This window comes from Chiloscyllium punctatum, chromosome 8 (genome assembly GCF_047496795.1).
Source record: "Chiloscyllium punctatum isolate Juve2018m chromosome 8, sChiPun1.3, whole genome shotgun sequence".
In the NCBI taxonomy this organism is placed as follows: Eukaryota; Metazoa; Chordata; class Chondrichthyes; order Orectolobiformes; family Hemiscylliidae; genus Chiloscyllium; species Chiloscyllium punctatum.
The window spans coordinates 120,033,708-120,050,882 of NC_092746.1; the positions used below are offsets into that span (position 1 = coordinate 120,033,708).

General features: G+C 47.5%; 1 protein-coding gene across 1 annotated transcript in view; it reads left to right on the forward strand.

The window, feature by feature from the left end:
* Positions 1-16,787, forward strand: part of LOC140480271 (vasoactive intestinal polypeptide receptor 1-like) — a 93,016-nt gene extending 76,229 nt beyond the window's left edge. The window contains exons 12-13 of the mRNA XM_072574981.1: positions 3,847-3,888; positions 15,954-16,787. Of these exons, the coding sequence (XP_072431082.1) occupies positions 3,847-3,888; positions 15,954-16,145 (234 nt within the window). The 3' untranslated portion in view covers positions 16,146-16,787. The remainder of the gene's footprint in view (positions 1-3,846; positions 3,889-15,953) is intronic.
* Positions 16,788-17,175: the final 388 nt, after the last annotated feature.

The window sequence follows — 17,175 nt, forward strand, 5'->3', positions numbered from 1 at the left end:
CCTGGAGCGTGCTCAGAGGAGGTTCATGAGAATGGTCCCAGGAATGAACAGCTTAACATATGAGGAACATTTGAGGACTCTGGGTCTATATTCAATGGAGTTTAGGAGGATGGAGGGGGATCTGATTGAAACACACGGAATACTGAATGGCCTGCACCGAGTGGATGTTGGGAAGATGTTTCTATTGGTAGGAGAGCCTCGGACCCGAGGGCACAACCTTAGAGTAAAAGGAAGACCTTTTAGAATGAAGATAAGGAGAAACTTCTTCAGCCAGAGAGTGGGGAATCTATGGAATTCATTGCCATAGAAGGTTGTGGAGGCCAGGTCACTGAATATGTTTAAAACTGAGATAGATAGGTTCTTGAATTAAGGGGATCAAGGGTTATGGGGAGAAAGTGGGAGAATGAGGCCGAGAAATGTATCAGCCAGGATTGAATGGTGAAGCAGACACGATGGGCTGAATGGCCTAATTTCTGCTCCTGTGTCTTCTGGGTTTGTCAATGAGATTTCCTTCTTAAAACTATTTCATGGAGAGCAGGTGACAGGGAATGCTGCTGGACTGGTATTCTCGACCCAGAAATCATTTGTTTACAATGTGGAGTGGTACCAACAGCACAGGCTCAAATCCCACATTGGCTCAGGTCAGCATTCAGGTCCCACCTTCTCACTCTCTCCCCTCACCTGAGGCATTGGGACCCTGAGGTTAAATCACCACCTCTCTCTCTCTCTCTCTCGCTCTCTCTCACTCTCTCTCTCTAATGAGAGTGGGGCCTTAGTAACTTTCCCGTCATTCCAGACCATTACTCAATGGGGTTTGGATTTGGGTCCCACAAATGTTGCAATTGAATTTTTTTTAAAGTCTAGAGTTAAAACAAGACAGTCCTGTGGTGATGATATTACCATTATTGATTGCTGCAAACACTCATTGCAGTTTAAGGGGAGGTGAGATTATTGCTAGACCATTAACCCAGAGAGTCAGGGAGTGTTCTAGATTCAAACGCTGCCATAGCAGTTGAATTCAATAAATATCTAGCAGTCTAATGGTGGCTACAAAGCTGTTTGTCAGGGAAAATCCCATCTGGTTCATTGAAGTTCCTGAAGGAAGGAAATATTCATCCTTAGCTGGTCTGGCTTATGTGTGACATCAGACCCACAGCAATGTGATTGATTCTGAACTGCTCTCTGGGCAATAAATGCTAGCCCAGCCAGTGACGCCCTCATCCTGTGAACGAATTGAAATAAAGCTGTCTTACCTTCTTTAGGGAAGGAAATCTGCCATCACTATCGAAATAGTGAGTGTTCTGGCGTGCAGAAAGATTTGGGTGCAAGAATTGCAAAACGCTAGTGTGCAGATTTAACAAGTAATCAGAAAAGCGAACAGAACACTCTACATTGTGAGGAGACATTGCAAACAAATCCAGGGAGGTTATGCTTTAATTACACTTGGAGTACTGTGAGCAGATCTGAGCACCACATCTTAGGATGGATATATTGGTCTGGGCAGTGTATGTTTGAGGAATGATACCTGGACTTTCAGGGGTTAAGTTATGAAGAGAGGATGAAATGAATTTGGCCTATTTTCTGTAGAATTTGGAAGGTTATGGGAGTGATTTGCTTGAAGTCTTCAAGATATTAAGATATTCGATTTCCACTGGCTTGGGATTCCAGAGCTAGGGACATAATTAGGGCCAGACCAAGTTTGGAAGTATTTCTATACGCAAAAGCATCGGAGAGGTCTGGAGCTCTCTTCCAGGAACAGCAGTGGGTGCACCGTCAGTTGTAACTTTAAATCTACAACCAACTTAATGTACAGGAAAGGCGTTAAGAGATATGCAGGTATCTGGGGATAGGCCAGTGATCAGCTCTGATCTCACTTAATGGTGGAATGGGCTGAATGGCCTACTCCTGATGGAGGAGCAGCGCTCCGAAAGTTAGTACTTCCAAATAAACCAGTTGGACTATCACCTGGTGTTGTGTGATTTTTAACTCGGTCCACCCCAGTCCACCACCACATCATGGCTACCTTATACAAGGCACCAGCGAGACCGCATCGGCAACGTTATGCACTGTATTTGTCACCTTCCTAAAGGAAGATGTAAGTGGGTGGTATACAGTTTAGAGAAGATTTACCAGACTAATACCTGGAATGACTGGGCTGCCTTATTTGAAACGTTAGACCGGCTGGATTTGTGTCCACTGGAGTTTCAAAGAGGGAGTAGCAACTGGATTGGAACATGTCAGATGTGAGTGGCCTTGACAGGGTAAATATAGAAGGCTGGTTTTGGTGATGGGTGTAGTTCCCGTGTGACTGGGGGGGGGGGGGGGGGGGGGGTGGTAGTGACGAGGCAGAGAGCAGTCAGACAGGTCCATGCATCCTCAGGCCTCTGGGAGTCCCAAAGTGAGCAAGTATCTGCCCACACTGCCACTTCCCTCAATGTTACAGTCTGCAGGAGGGGGTTGACAGGAAGGCAGTGTCCGTCTCCTGGGCAGCTGGTGGGCACCAAGGGGAGCTCACCTCCTTTGTAAGGGGTTCCTGCGCCCCAGGGGAAGGGCTCCTTTTCCCTGCCCGTGACCATCCCTCCACACCCCCCCCCCCCCCCCTGCACATGGCTCCTTGAGGTTGGGTCTACCCACCCCCCCCCCCACACCCACCTCCACTGGGTTTTCCAGGTAGAACCCATGCAGAGGTCACTCAGATTTAGTAAGTTTTTCTCTCTCTTCTTTGGGATGCTTGTAGTACCAGAAGTGACCACTAGTCTCTTCTAGCTCTGGTATACCACTGAACCCCCAGCCAAGGGAATTTGGGCCCAGTCAGAGTGAGCATCTAATTGATGCCCCAGCCCACTCCCAGTGTGTTATTGCTGCAGGACAGCCAGGGTCTCATGGCTTTTAGCTTGGAGGAGGCGGCCAAGGGAGAGGTAATCAGGAAAGCTAACAGAACATTAGATGCATTAGTCAGGGGTTAATGTAGGGGAATGGGTCTGGGTGGGTTGCTCTTCGGAGGGTCGGTGTGGATTTGTTGGGCTGAAGGGCCTATTTCCACACTGTAGGGAATCGAATCTAATCTAATATTAGTAGGAGAGTTGTCATTCCACTGGTTGGGCATTCTAGAGCGAGAGGCATAGTCTAAGGATCGAGGCCAAACCATTCAGGAGAGATATTAGGAAGCTTTTCGCTACACAAAGGGTGATAGATGTTTGGCACTCTCTTCCACAAATGGCAATGGGTGCAGTATCAATCGTAACTTTGAATCTGGAATGGATAATGTTTTGTTAAGCAAAGGTATTAAAGGCAGATATATGGAGTTAGGCCGCAGATCATCCACAATCTAAATGAATGGTGGAACAGGCTCAAGGGGCTGAATGGCCTACTCCTGTTGTTATGTTATACAAGACATCAGTGTTACCACATTAGGAGGAACCTGCCCCCTTGTAAAATCCAACTCAACAGCATTCGGGCCAGTCTAACATGTATCTGGTCTGCAGCTCTCTTTATTAAAACCAATCATGGAACATCGGAATCACTGGCTCAGCCAGCATCCCCAGTTGCCCCTCAAGAGTGTGGGGGGGTGAGCTGCCTTCTCGAAGTGCTGGACTGTAGGTTGACCCACAATGCCCTTAAGGAGGGAGTTCCAGCAACTTCCTTACTCCATACTCTACATTCAAAGCATTGCCCAAAGTTGTAATCTCCCTTCGGATCACCCACCTCACTGTCACTATGACAATGTGCTGCTTATTCTCCAAGGAGTTCACTGTTACTGGTAATAGATGCACCTTATTAATATTGAAAACTAATCAAATTGCACACTTTTAACTGATGGTTTCTAAATTTTTCTGTTTTATACAGGGCTTTATTGTGGCTTTACTATACTGTTTCTTGAATGGAGAGGTAAGGAATGATTTACTGCTTGATGACAGTATCAGAGATGGAAACAATCAAGGGGTGTGGAAATGTTTGGAATTTTCCCTCGGACTCTATCAAAATTCACCCACAGTGGCTTCAGGAGGAAGCAGAGGAAAATGGTTTCTAAAAACTTTAATTAAAACAGTCTCTAGTTAATACCACAAACTTTGTAAATAAACATCTCAAGCATTTTAATTAGATTCCAGCCTGTAACTCACTCCCAGGTATCTATTGTTCTATACACAACCCGCCCTGAAACCCATGATTCAATTCCAGACGATAACTCACTCCAGGGTGTCTGTTATTCTATATATAAACCAACCTGAACCCCCGATTAGATTCCAGTCTGTAACTCGCTCTAGGGTATCTGGTATTCTGTGTATAAAACATTCTGAATCCCTTGATTACATTCCAGTCTGTAACTCACTCTAAGGTATTTGTTATTCTGTATATAAAACACTCTGAAAACCTTGATCAGATTCCAGTCTGCAACTCATTCCCTGCATCTGCTATTCTGTATATAAAACACTGAAACCCTTGATTATATTCCAGTCTGTAACACACTCCCTGTATCTATTATTCTGTACATAAATCACTCTGAACTCCTTGATCAGATTTCAGTCTGTAACTCACTCCCTGTTTCTGTTATCCTGTATATACAACACTGAATCCCTTGATTAGATTCCAGTCTGTAACACACTCTAGGGTATCTGTTATTCATTATATAAACCCTTCTGAACCACTTGATTAGATTCCAGTCTGTAATTCATTCTAGGGTATCTGTTATTCTATGTACAACCCACCCTGAACCCCTCTATTTGATTTCAGACTATAACTCATCCCAGGGTCTCTGTTATTCAAGATATAACCCATGCTGAACCCCTCAATTCAATTCCTGTCTGTAACTCACTCTAGGGTATCTGCAATTCTATACATAAAGCACTCTGAACCCCATTATTAGATTCCAAACTGTAACTCACTCTAGGGTATCGGTTATTCTATGTATAAAACACTCTGAACCTCTCGATTAGATTCCAGTCTGTAACTCAGTCTAGGGTACCTATGTACAACCCCCCCCCGAATCCTTGATTCGATTCCAGTTTGTAACTCACTCCCAGTATCTGTTATTCTATATATAAAACACTTTGAACCCCTCAGTTAGATTCCAGTCTGTAATTCACTCCCTGAATCTGTTATTCATTATATAAACCCCTCTGAATCCCTCAGTTAGATTCCACTCTGTAACTCACTCTAGGGTATCTGTTATTCTATGTACAACCCACACTGAACCCTCGATACGATTCCAGTCTGTAACTCAGTCCCTGTATGTGTTATTCTGAATATAAAACACTCTGAACCCTCGGTTCGATTCCTGTCTGCAACTCAGTCCCTGTATGTGTTATTCTGAATATAAAACACTCTGAACCCCTCAGTTAGATTCCAGTCTGTAACTCAGTCCTTGTATCAGTTATTCTGTGGAGAAAGTGAGGACTGCAGATGCTGGAGATCAGAGCTTAAAAATGTGTTGCTGGAAAAGCGCAGCAGGTCAGGCAGCATCCAAGGAGCAGGAGAATCGACGTTTCGGGCATAAGCCCTTCTTCAGGAATGAGGAAGGTGTGCCGAGCAGGCTAAGATAAAAGGTAGGGAGGAGGGACTTGGGGGAGGGGCGTTGGAAATGCGATAGGTGGAAGGAGGTCAAGGTGAGGGTGATAGGCCGGAGTGGGGGTGGGGGCGGAGAGGTTGGGAAGAAGATTGCAGGTTAGGAAGGTGGTGCTGAGTTCGAGGGTTGGGACTGAGATAAAGTGGGGGGAGGGGAAATGAGGAAACTGGAGAAATCTGAGTTCATCCCGTGTGGTTGGAGGGTTCCTAGGCGGAAGATGAGTCGTTCTTCCTCCAGGCGTCGTGTGGTCAGGGTCTGGCGATGGAGGAGGCCAAGGACCTGCATGTCCTTGGCGGAGTGGGAGGGGGAGTTGAAGTGTTCAGCCACGGGGTGGTTGGGTTGGTTGGTGCGGGTGTCCCAGAGGTGTTCTCTGAAACATTCCGCAAGTAGGCGGCCTGTCTCCCCAATATAGAGGAGGCCACATCGGATGCAGCGGATGCAGTAACTGATGTGTGTGGAGGTGCAGGTGAATTTGTGGTGGATATGGAAGGAACCCTTGGGCCCTTGGAGGGAAGTGGAATGTATTACGGGGAACAAAGAAATGGCAGAAAAATAAAAGGGTACTTCAGATCTGTGTTCACTGGGGAAGACACAAGCAATCTCCCTGAGGTAACAGTGGCTGAAGGACCTGAACTTAAGGGAATTTATATTTGCCAGGATTTGGTGTTGGAGAGACTGTCAGGTCTGAAGGTTGATAAGTCTCTGGGGCCTGATGGTCTACATCCCAGGATACTGAAGGAAGTGGCTCGAGAAATCGTGGATGCGTCGGTGATTATTTTCCAGTGTTTGATAGATTCAGGATCAGTTCCTGCGGATTGGAGGGTGGCTAATGTTGTACCACTTTTTAAGAAAGGTGGGAGAGAGAAAGCAGGAAATTATAGACCAGTTAGTCTGACCTCAGTGGTGGGAAAGATGCTGGAGTCTATTATAAAGGATGAAATTATGACAAATCTGGATAGTCGTAACAGGACAGGTCAGAGTCAGCATGGACTTATGAAGGGGAAATCATGCTTGACTAATCTTCTTGAATTTTTTGAGGATGTAACTCTGAAGATGGACGAGGGAGATCCAGTAGATGTAGTGTAGCTGGACTTTCAGAAAGCTTTTGACGAAGTCCCACATAGGAGGTTAGTGAGCAAACTTAGGGTGCATGGTATTGGGGGCAAAGTATTAGATCGGATTGAAAATTGGTTGGCTGATAGGAAACAAAGAGTAGTGATAAACGGCTCCATTTCGGAATGGCAGGCAGTGACCAGTGGGGTACCGCAGGGATCAGTGCTGGGACCGCAGCTTTTTACAATATATATTAATGATATAGAAGATGGTATTAGTAATAACATTAGCAAATTTGCTGATGATACAAAGCTGGGTGGCAGGGTGAAATGTGAGGAGGATGTTAGGAGATTACAGGGTATCCTGGACAGGTTAGGTGAGTGGTCAGATGAATGGCAGATGCAGTTTAATGTGGATAAATGTATGGTTATTCACTTTAGTGGCAAGAACAGGAAGGCAGATTACTACCTCAATGGAATCAATTTAGGTAAAGGGGCAGTACAAAGAGATCTGGGTGTTCTTGTACACCAGTCAATGAAGGTAAGCATGCAGGCACAGCAGGTAGTGAAGAAGGCTAATAGCATGTTGGCCTTCATAACAAGAGGGATTGAGTATAGAAGCAAAGAGGTGCTTCTGCAGCTGTACAGGGCCCTGGTGAGACCACACCTGGAGTACTGTGTGCAGTTCTGGTCTCCAAATTTGAGGAAAGACATTCTGGCTATTGAGGGAGTGCAGCGTAGGTTCACGAGGTCAATTCCTGGAATGGCAGGATTACCTTACACTGAAAGACTGAAGCGACTGGGCTTGTATACCCTTGAGTTTAGAAGACTGAGAGGGGATCTGATTGAGACATATAAGATTATGAAAGGACTGGACACTCTGGCAGGAGGGAACATATTTCCGTTGATGGGGGAGTGCCGAACCAGAGGACACAACTTAAAAATACGGGGTAGACCATTTAGGACAGAGATGAGGAGAAACTTCTTCACCCAAAGAGTGGTGGCTGTGTGGAATGCTCTGCCCCAGAGGGCAGTGGAGGCCCAGTCTCTGGATTCAATTAATAAAGAGTTGGATAGAGCTCTCAAAGATAGTGGAATCAAGGGTTATGGAGATAAGGCAGGAACAGGATACTGATTAAGGATGATCAGCCATGATCATATTGAATGGCGGTGCAGGCTCAAAGGGCAGAATGGCCTACTCCTGCACCTATTGTCTATTGTCTATGATTAGGGTCACGGTTGGGGTCAGGTTTAGGGTCAGGATTAGGGTTATGATTAGGGTCAGGGTTAGGGTCAAGGTTAGCGCTAGGGTCAGGGTTAGAGTTGGGTTAGGATTTGGGTTAGGGTCAGGGTTATGGTCAGGGTTGGGGTGAGAGTCAGAGTTAGGATCAGAGATAGGATTAAGGTTCGGGTTAGGGTTTGATTTAGGGTTAGGTTTTGGTTTAGGCTTAGGTTTAGGGTTAGGATTGGAGTTAGGGTTGGGTTTAGAATTTAGGTTATGGTTAGGGTTAGGATTAGTGTTAGAGTTTATGTCAGGGTTAGGGTCAGGATAGGTTTAAGGATAGGGTTAGGGTCCGGGTTAGGGTTAGGACCAGCTTTGGAGTTTAGGTCAGGGTTAGGGTCAGGGTAGATTTAAGGATAGGATTAGGGTCAGAGTTAGGGTTAGGACCAGCTTTGGAGTTTAGGTCAGGGTTAGGATTAGGGTCAGTTTCAGCGTTAAGGTTAAGGTTAAGGTCAGAGTCATAGTTAGGATTAATATTAAGATCAGTGTCAGGGTTAGGGTCAGGTTTAGGTTTAGAGTCAGACTTAGGTTTAGGGTTGGGGGTTAGGATTAGGGTAGGATTAGGGTTAGTGTTCAGGTCAGGTCAGTGTTAGGATTAGGGTTTGGTTTAGGGTTAGTGCTAGGTTTAGGGTCATGGTCAGGGTCTGGTTTAGGATTAGGTTCAGGGTTAGAGTCAGGGTTAGGGTTTGGGTCAGGGTCAGGTTTAGAGTTAAGGTCAGAGTTAGAATTAGAATTAGAGTTATGATCAGGGTTAGGATCTGGGTTAGATTCAGGGTTGGGGTCGGGGTTAGGGCTAGGTTCAGAGTTAGAGTTAGGGTTAGGGTCAGGGCTAGGATCAGGGTTAATGTCAGGGCCAGTTTTAAGGTGAGGGTCAGGGTTTGGGTCAATGTCAGTATTAGGGTTAGAGTCATGTTTAGGGTTAAGATCATTTTTCAGCTTCAGGTTAGGGCCAAGAGTAGGGTTAGAGTTAAGGTCAGGGATAGGATTCAGATATTGACAGCATTAGGGTTAGGGTCAGGTTCAGGATAGGGTTAGGTTAAGGGTTAAGGTCAGGGTTGTGGTCAGGGTTGGGGTCAGGGTCAGGGGTCAGGGTTGGGGTCAGGGTCAGCATTAAGATCTGGATCGTGATTAGGATCAGAGTTGGGGACAGGGTTAGGGGCTGGATTAGGGTCATGATTAGGGTCAGGGTTGAGGGCAAGGTTAGGATCTGGATTAGGGTCATGATTAGGGTCACAGTTAGGGTCTGGATTAGGGTTCAGGTTGGGGTCAGGGTTAGCACTAGGGTCAGGGTTAGAGTTGGGTTAGGGTTTGGTTTAGGGTTAGAGTTTGGGCGAAGGTTAGGGTTAGGATTAGGTTCATGGTTAGGGTCAGGGTTGGGGTGGGGGTCAGAGTTAGGGTCAGAGAGAAAATTAAGGTTATTTTAGGGTGAGGGTTAGGGTTAGAGTTCATGTCAGGGTTAGTGTCAGGATAGGTTTAAGGATAGGGTTAGGGTCAGGGTTAGGGTTAGGGCCAGCTTTGGAGCTTAGGTCAAGGTTATGATTAGGGTCAGAGTTATGGTTAGGGTTAATAGTATGGTGAGGGTCAAGGTCAGTGTTAGGGTTTAGGTCAGGTTTAGGTTTACAGTCAGAGTTATTGTTAGGACTTAGGTTTAGGGTTGGGGTTTGGGTTAGGGTTAGGATCAGGATCAGGTTTTCGATTAGGTTAGGGTCATGTTCAAGGTCAGGGTTAGGGCCAGCATTAGGGTTAGGGTTAGGATCAGGATCAGGGTTAGGGTGAGGGTTCAGGTCAGGGTCAGGGTCAGAGTTAGGGTCAGGGTCAGGGTTAGGGTCAGTGGAGGGTCAGGGTTAGGGTCAGGGTCAGGATCAGGGTCAGGGTTAGGTTTAGGTTCAGGATCAGGGTTAGGGTCAGGACCAGAGTTAGGGTTAGGGTCAGGGTTAGGTTAGGGTCAGGTTTAGGATCAGGGTTAGGGTTAGGGTCAGGGATAGGGTTAGGGTCAGGATCAGGGTCAGGTTCAGAGTCAGGGTTAGGGTTAGGGTTAGGATCACGATCAGGGTCCCGGTTAGGGTCAGGTTCTGGGTCAGGGTTAGGGTTAAGATCAGGATCAGGGTCAGGGTTAGGGTTAGGGTCAGGTTTAGGGTTAGGGTTAGGGTCAGGATCAGGGTTAGGATTAGGTTCAGGTTAGGATCAGGGTTAGGGTCAGGGTTAGGATTTGGGTCGCGGTCAGTTTTAGAGTTAAGGTCAGAGTTAGAATTAGAGTTATGATCAGAGTTAGGATCTGGGCTAATGTCAGGGTCAAGGTCAGGGTTAGGGTTATGATTAGGGTCAGAGTCAGGGTTATGGTTAGGGTCAGTGTCAGGGTTACGATTTGGGTTAGGGTCAGGGTTAGGGTTAGGGTCAGGATTAGGGCTAGAATTAGGTTTAGGGTTAGGATCAGGGTCAGGGTTAGGATTAGGTTCAGGGTTAGAGTCAGGATTAGGGTCAGGGTTAGGGTTTGCATTAGGTTCAGGGTTAGGGTTTGGATTAGGTTCAGGGTTAGAGTCAGGGTTAGGGTTTGGGTCAGGGTCAGGATCAGGGTTAGGGTCAGGGTCAGGGTAAGGGTCAGGGTTAAGGTTAGGTTCAGGGTTGGAGTTATATTTAGGGTCAGGATCAGGGTTAGGGTTAGGGTTAGGATTAGGGGTTGGTTAGGGTCAGGGTTAGGGTTATAGTTAGGGTCAGGTTCAGGGTTAGGTTTAGGGTCAGGATCAGGGTTAGGGTTAGGGTCAGGGTTAGGGTTAGCGTTATATTTAGGATCGGTGTCATGGTTAGGGTTAGGGTCAGCATCAGGGTTAGAGTTAGGGTCAGGGTTCGGTTTAGTGCCAGGGTTAGGGTTATAGTTAGGGTCAGGATAAGGGTTAGGGTTATAGTTAGGGTCAGAGTCAGGGTTAGAGTTAGGATTAGGTTTAGGGTCGGGGTCAGGATCAGGGTTAGGGTCAGGGTTAGGGTCAAGGTTAGGGTCAGGATCAGGGTTAGGGTTCGGGTCAGGGTTAGGTTAGGGTCAGGTTTAAGGTTAGGGTCAGGGTTAGGGTTAGGGTCAGGATCAGGGTCAGGATCAGAGTCAGGGTTAGGGTTAGGGTTAGGGTCAGGATGAGGGTCACGCTTAGTGTCAGGTTCTGGGTCAGGGTTAGGGTCAGGATCAGGGTCAGGGTTAGGGTTAGGGTCAGGATCAGGGTCAGGATCAGGGTCAGGATTAGGGTTAGGGTCAGGATCAGGGTTAGGGTTCGGGTCAGAATCAGGGTTAGGGTTAGAGTTAGGGTCAGGATCAGGTTCAGAGTTAGGATTAGGTTCAGGGTTAGAGTCAGGGTTAGGGTCAGGGTCAGGGTTATGGTTAGGGTCAGGGTTAGGGTCAGGGTAGTGTTAAGGTTAGGGTTAGGGTCAGGGTCAGGATCAGGGTTAAGGTAAGGGTTCGGCTCAGGGTCAGGGTTAAGGTTAGGGTCAGGGTCAGGGTTATGGTTAGGGTCAGGGTTAGGATCAGGGTCAGGATCAGGGTTAGGATTAGGGTTAGGGTTAGGGTCAGGGTTAGGATCAGGGTTAGGGTTCGGGTTAGGGTCAGTGTCAGGGTTAAGGTTAGGGTCAGGGTTAGGTTGATGGTCAGGGTCAGGATCAGGGTTAAGGTTAGTGTTAGTGTTAAGGTCAGGGTTGGAGTCAAAGTCCTTGTTAGGATTAGGATCAGCATTAGGGTTAAGGTTAAGGTCAGGGTTTGGGTTAGGGTCGCGTTAGAGTTGGAGTTTGGGTCAAGATTGGGTTTGCAGTCAGGGTCATGGTTAGGGTTAGGGAATGGTTTAGGATTTGGGTTAGGGTTAGGGTTAGGGTTAGGGTAGGGATCGGGTTAAGGTTAGGGTTAGGGTTAGAGTTGGGGTTAGGTTTGGGTTAGGGTTAGGGTTAGAGTTAGGTTTAGGGTTAGGATTAGGTTTCTGATTTAAACTGTGCATTATAGGGTTAGGGTTAGGGTTAGGGTTAGGGTTAGGGTAAGGTTTCTGACCTAAGCTGTGCATTATAGGGTTAGGATTACGGTTAGGGTTAGGGTTAGGGTAAGGTTTCTGACCTAAACTGTGCATTATAGGGTTAGGATTACGGTTAGGGTTAGGGTAGGGATCGGGTTAAGGTTAGGGTTAGGGTTAGGGTAAGGTTTCTGACCTAAACTGTGCATTATAGGGTTAGGATTACGGTTAGGGTTAGGGTTAGGGTAAGGTTTCTGACCTAAACTGTGCATTATAGGGTTAGGATTACGGTTAGGGTTAGGGTAGGGATCGGGTTAAGGTTAGGGTTAGGGTTAGGGTAAGGTTTCTGACCTAAACTGTGCATTATAGGGTTAGGATTACGGTTAGGGTTAGGGTTAGGGTAAGGTTTCTGACCTAAACTGTGCATTATAGGGTTAGGATTACGGTTAGGGTTAGGGTAGGGATCGGGTTAAGGTTAGGGTTAGGGTTAGGGTAAGGTTTCTGACCTAAGCTGTGCATTATAGGGTTCGGGTTAGGGTTAGGGTTAGGATTAGGATTAGGGTTATGGTTAGGGTAGGGTTAGGGTTAAGGTTAGGGTTAGAGTTAGGGTTAGGGTTAGGGTAAGGTTTCTGACCTAAACTGTGCATTATAGGGTTAGGGTTAGGATTAGGGTTAGGGTTAGGGTAAGGTTTCTGACCTAAACTGTGCATTATAGGGTTAGGGTTAGGATTAGGGTTAGGGTTAGGGTAAGGTTTCTGACCTAAACTGTGCATTATAGGGTTAGGGTTAGGATTAGGGTTAGGGTTAGGGTAAGGTTTCTGACCTAAACTGTGCATTATAGGGTTAAGGTTAGGGTTAGGATTAGGGTTATGGTTAGGGTAGGGTTAGGGTTAGGGTTAGGGTTATGGTTGGGGTTAAGGTTATGGTTAGGGTTAGGGTTAAGATTAGGGTTTCGGTTTAGGGTTAGGGTTCAGATTAGGGTTAGGGTTAGTGTAAGGTTTCTGACCTAAGATGCAATCGGGTTAGGGTTAGGGTTAGGGTTAGGGTCAGGGTTAGGGTTAGGGTTAGGGTTCGGGTAAGGTTTCTGGCCTGTGATAGGGTTAGGGTTAGGGTTAGGGTAAGGTTTCTGACCTAAATTGTGCATTTTAGGGTTAAGGTTAGGGTTAGGATTAGGGTTATGGTTAGGGTAGGGTTAGGGTTAGGGTTAGGGTTCGGATTAGGGTTAGTGTTAGTGTAAGGTTTCTGACCTAAGATGCAATCGGGTTAGGGTTAGGGTTAGGGTTAGGGTCAGGGTTAGGGTTAGGGTTAGGGTTAGGGTTCGGGTAAGGTTTCTGGCCTGCGATAGGGTTAGGGTTAGGGTAAGGTTTCTGACCTAAATTGTGCATTATGCGATAGGGTTAGGGATAGGGTTAGGGTTAGGGTTAGGGTTAGGGTTAGGGTTAGGGTTAGGGTTAGGGTAAGGTTTCTGAACTAAGCTGTGCATTACGCAGCGATAGGGTTAGGGTTAGGGTTAGGGTTAGGGTTAGGGTTAGGGTAAGGTTTCTGAACTAAGCTGTGCATTACGCAGCGTTGTATAATCTAGCTTCTGGTGAAGTCATTCCTTTTTGATCTAATTATGAGCTGTGGTACACAGCCAGTAGAGTGTCAATGGGCTGACGTGCCTCTAGCTGTGATGCTGTGCTCAATTTCCCCAAGTGTGAAGAATTCAAGCTTTTTTTTCATCTTTCCACTCACTGCATTCCTTTATCCTCCAACTTCTACCTCGTAAAGCCTGGCCCAAATTGTAAATAATTCTGAGCCTTTGTTGTAATCGTGATTGTTGGCCAGTTTGTTGTTCACTGCTTTCTGTGCAGCAAGGGGTGTTTACGGGAAGCTTGTTGATCACAGGAATAAGTTCTGCACCGCTGTTCAACGGAAGACATGGACACTTTCAATGTCAAGTTGAGTTTGTTATGACATAAATCAGGACAAAGTACAATACAGACTTCTGCCTGTCCCCTGGGCAATTTAATTCTCTCTGCAATTGTATTTTTTTTTTGGTTGCGTGCTTCCACATGTGCAACCTTTCTCAAACAAAGCACAAAAATAAATCAACAAGACTGGAACAAAGTCATTGTTGGAAATGACTGGCTGTTTAGGTGGTTTAACCAATTCGTTCATAGCTCAGTCTCGAGACAGAAAGAAGGGATGAAAATGTTCTGCTTGCAAAAAAAAAAGTTCTGTCCCAGAAAACTCAGCAGTTTCCAATTGCCCACCACTTTAACATCCCGGCCTGTTCCCTGGCCAACATCTCTGTCTCAGGCTTGCTGCTGTGCTCCAGTGAATCTCAGCACTAGCTGGAAGAACAGCATCTCAATTTCCCCACGAGGACCCTGCAGCCTTCAGGATTCACTATCGATACTTTTCAAATGTGAACACCTTTCTCTATGCCCTTTCGTCCCCCCCCCCCACCATGTGACATGACATAGATTGCTTTCAGTACAATCAGGATCAGTGTGGCGCTGGAAAAGCACAGCAGGTCAGGCAGCATCCGAGGCGCAGGAGAATCGACGTTTCGGGCAAAAACCCTTCAACGATGCCCGAAACGTCGATTCTCCTGCTCCTCGGATGCTGCCTGACCAGCTGTGCTTTTCCAGCGCCACTCGCTTGACTCTGAAGTCCAGCATCTGCAGTCCTCACTTTTGTCTTACCTGCTTTCAGCACAGCCAATCCATTTTCTCTCACTAATGGGGGTCCCCAATATCTGCCCCTTTGCTTTCTCCTTGGGCTTACTCTCATCCATCCCTTTGTCTGTCTCACTGTCATTCTCTCTCGCTCTGGGCTCCACCTTTGCCTGTCTGCTCACTGCTGCCAACCCAGCACACCTTAACCTCCAGCTGCTCTCCCACCTTTTCCTAGCAACTATCAGCTCTGAGGAAGGGCCACTGAACTCAAGACGTGACTGCAAAATGCTCATCTAGACTGAAGACATTGGCTCACTCTGTCTGCGCGGGTGCTGCCTGATCTGTTGAGATTTCCAGCATTTTTTGATTCCAGTGTAGATTCCAGCATCCGAGTAATTTGCTCTCTCAAAATGTTAACTCTGCTGAAGGCAGTAGGTTAAGGAGTGGTAGGGAGGAGGGTGGAGTGAGCAGACAGAGGGAGATGGAGCCCAGAGAGAGAGAACAACGCTGAGGTGGGCAGTGGGATGGATGATAGTAAGCTTCTGCACTATTGCGTGCAATTCTCGTCTCACTCCTATCAGAAAGATGTCGTGAAACTTGAAAGGGTTCAGAAAAGATTTGCAAGGATGTTGCCAGGGTTGGAGGGCTTGGCTGAACAGGCTGGGGCTGTTTTCTCTGGACCGTCGGAGGCTGAGGGGTGACCTTATAGAGGTTTATAAAATCATGAGGGGCATGGATAGGGTAAATAGGCGAAGTCTTTTCCCTGGGGTGGGGGAGTCCAGAACTAGAGGGCATAGGTTTAGAATGAGAGGGGAAAGATACAAAAGAGACCTAAAGGGCAGCTTTTTCATACAGAGGGTGGTACGTGTATGGAATGAGCTGCCAGAGGAAGTGGTGGAGGCTGGTACAATTGCAACATTTAAGAGGCATTTGGATGGGTATATGAATAGGAAGGGTTTGGAGGGATATGGGTCTGGTGCTGGCAAATGAGACTAGATTAATTTAGGATATCTGGTCAGCATGGATGAGTTGGGCCGAAGGGTCTGTTTCCGTGTTATACAGCTCTGCGAATCTCCGCAGATGCTGCCGGGATTAGAGCGGTGCTGGAAAAGCACAGCAGGTCAGGCAGCATCCGAGGAGCAGGAAAATCGTCATTTTGGGCAGGAGACCTTCTTGATGAAGGGTTTTTGCCAGAAAGGTCGATTCTCCTGCGCCTCGTATGCTGCCTGACCTGCTGTGCTTTCCCAGCACGGCCCTAAGCTAGACTCTGATCTCCAGCATCTGCAGTACCTGCTTTCGCCGCAGATGCTACCGGACCTGTTGAGTTTCTGCAGCCATCTCTGACCGTGGTTCAGATCTCCAGCACAGGGAGCCCACGTTATGGAGATGCGTCTTACCTCTGTCTTGCCCTGTTAGGTTCTGGCCGAGCTGAGGAAGTGTTGGAGACGGCAGTGGCCCAAGAGAGAAAACCCCTTCAAGACAAGGCATAAACGGAACTTGTCGACAGAGAGCAGTGGGATAGCCTACGCCACACAGATCTCCTTGCTGGACAGATTCAGTCCGAAACGGAAAACATCAGACAGGGAAAACAGCCTCCACTCGTTCTGAAAAGGAGGGGTTCACACGCTACATTTGAGAAGCGATTTGTAAATGATGAAGATGAAATGCTGCATGTTACATCTCTTCCTGTAAAGTGACTTCTTTGGTTTATATTCAAACTTCCTGGTTTCAAAGCTGTTGGTAACGTTCCAGATGGTCTGTACATCAAGCGTCTCAGTGGGACAATACCCAGACCATTCTTTAGATGTTTCTGCCACTCCAAAGGTATCGCAATGGACCAAACTTCCCCTGAGTAGGATAGTCATGTCCCATACTGGAGACCCAGGGCCACATTTGGGTTGATGTTCCAGTGCAGTGCTGAGGGAGGGCCGCACTGTCAGAGGGTCAGTGCTGAGGGAGAGCCGCACTGTCGGAGGGTCAGTGCTGAGGGAGTGCTGCACTGTCATAGGGTCAGTGCTGAGGGAGTGCTGCACTGTCATAGGGTCAGTGCTGAGGGAGTGCAGCACTGTCGGAGGGTCAGTGCTGAGGGAGAGCCGCACTGTCAGAGGGACAGTACTGAGGGAGTGCTGCACTGTCAGAGGGACAGTACTGAGGGAGTGCCGCACTGTTGGAGGGTCAGTGCTGAGGGAGTGCCGCACTGTCAGAGGGACAGTACTGAGGGAGTGCCGCACTGTCAGAGGGACAGTACTGAGGGAGTGCTGCACTGTCAGAGGGTCAGTACTGAGGGAGTGCCGCACTGTTGGAGGGTCAGTGCTGAGGGAGTGCCGCACTGTCAGAGGGACAGTACTGAGGGAGTGCTGCACTGTCAGAGGGACAGTACTGAGGGAGTGCTGCACTGTCAGAGGGTCAGTGCTGAGGGAGTGCCGCACTGTCATAGGGTCAGTGCTGAGGGAGTGCAGCACTGTCGGAGGGTCAGTGCTGAGGGAGAGCCGCACTGTCATAGGGTCAGTGCTGAGGGAGTGCTGCACTGTCAGAGGGTCAGTGCTGAGGGAGTGCAGCACTGTCGGAGGGTCAGTGCTGAGGGAGAGCCGCACTGTCAGAGGGACAGTACTGAGGGAGTGCTGCACTGTCAGAGGGA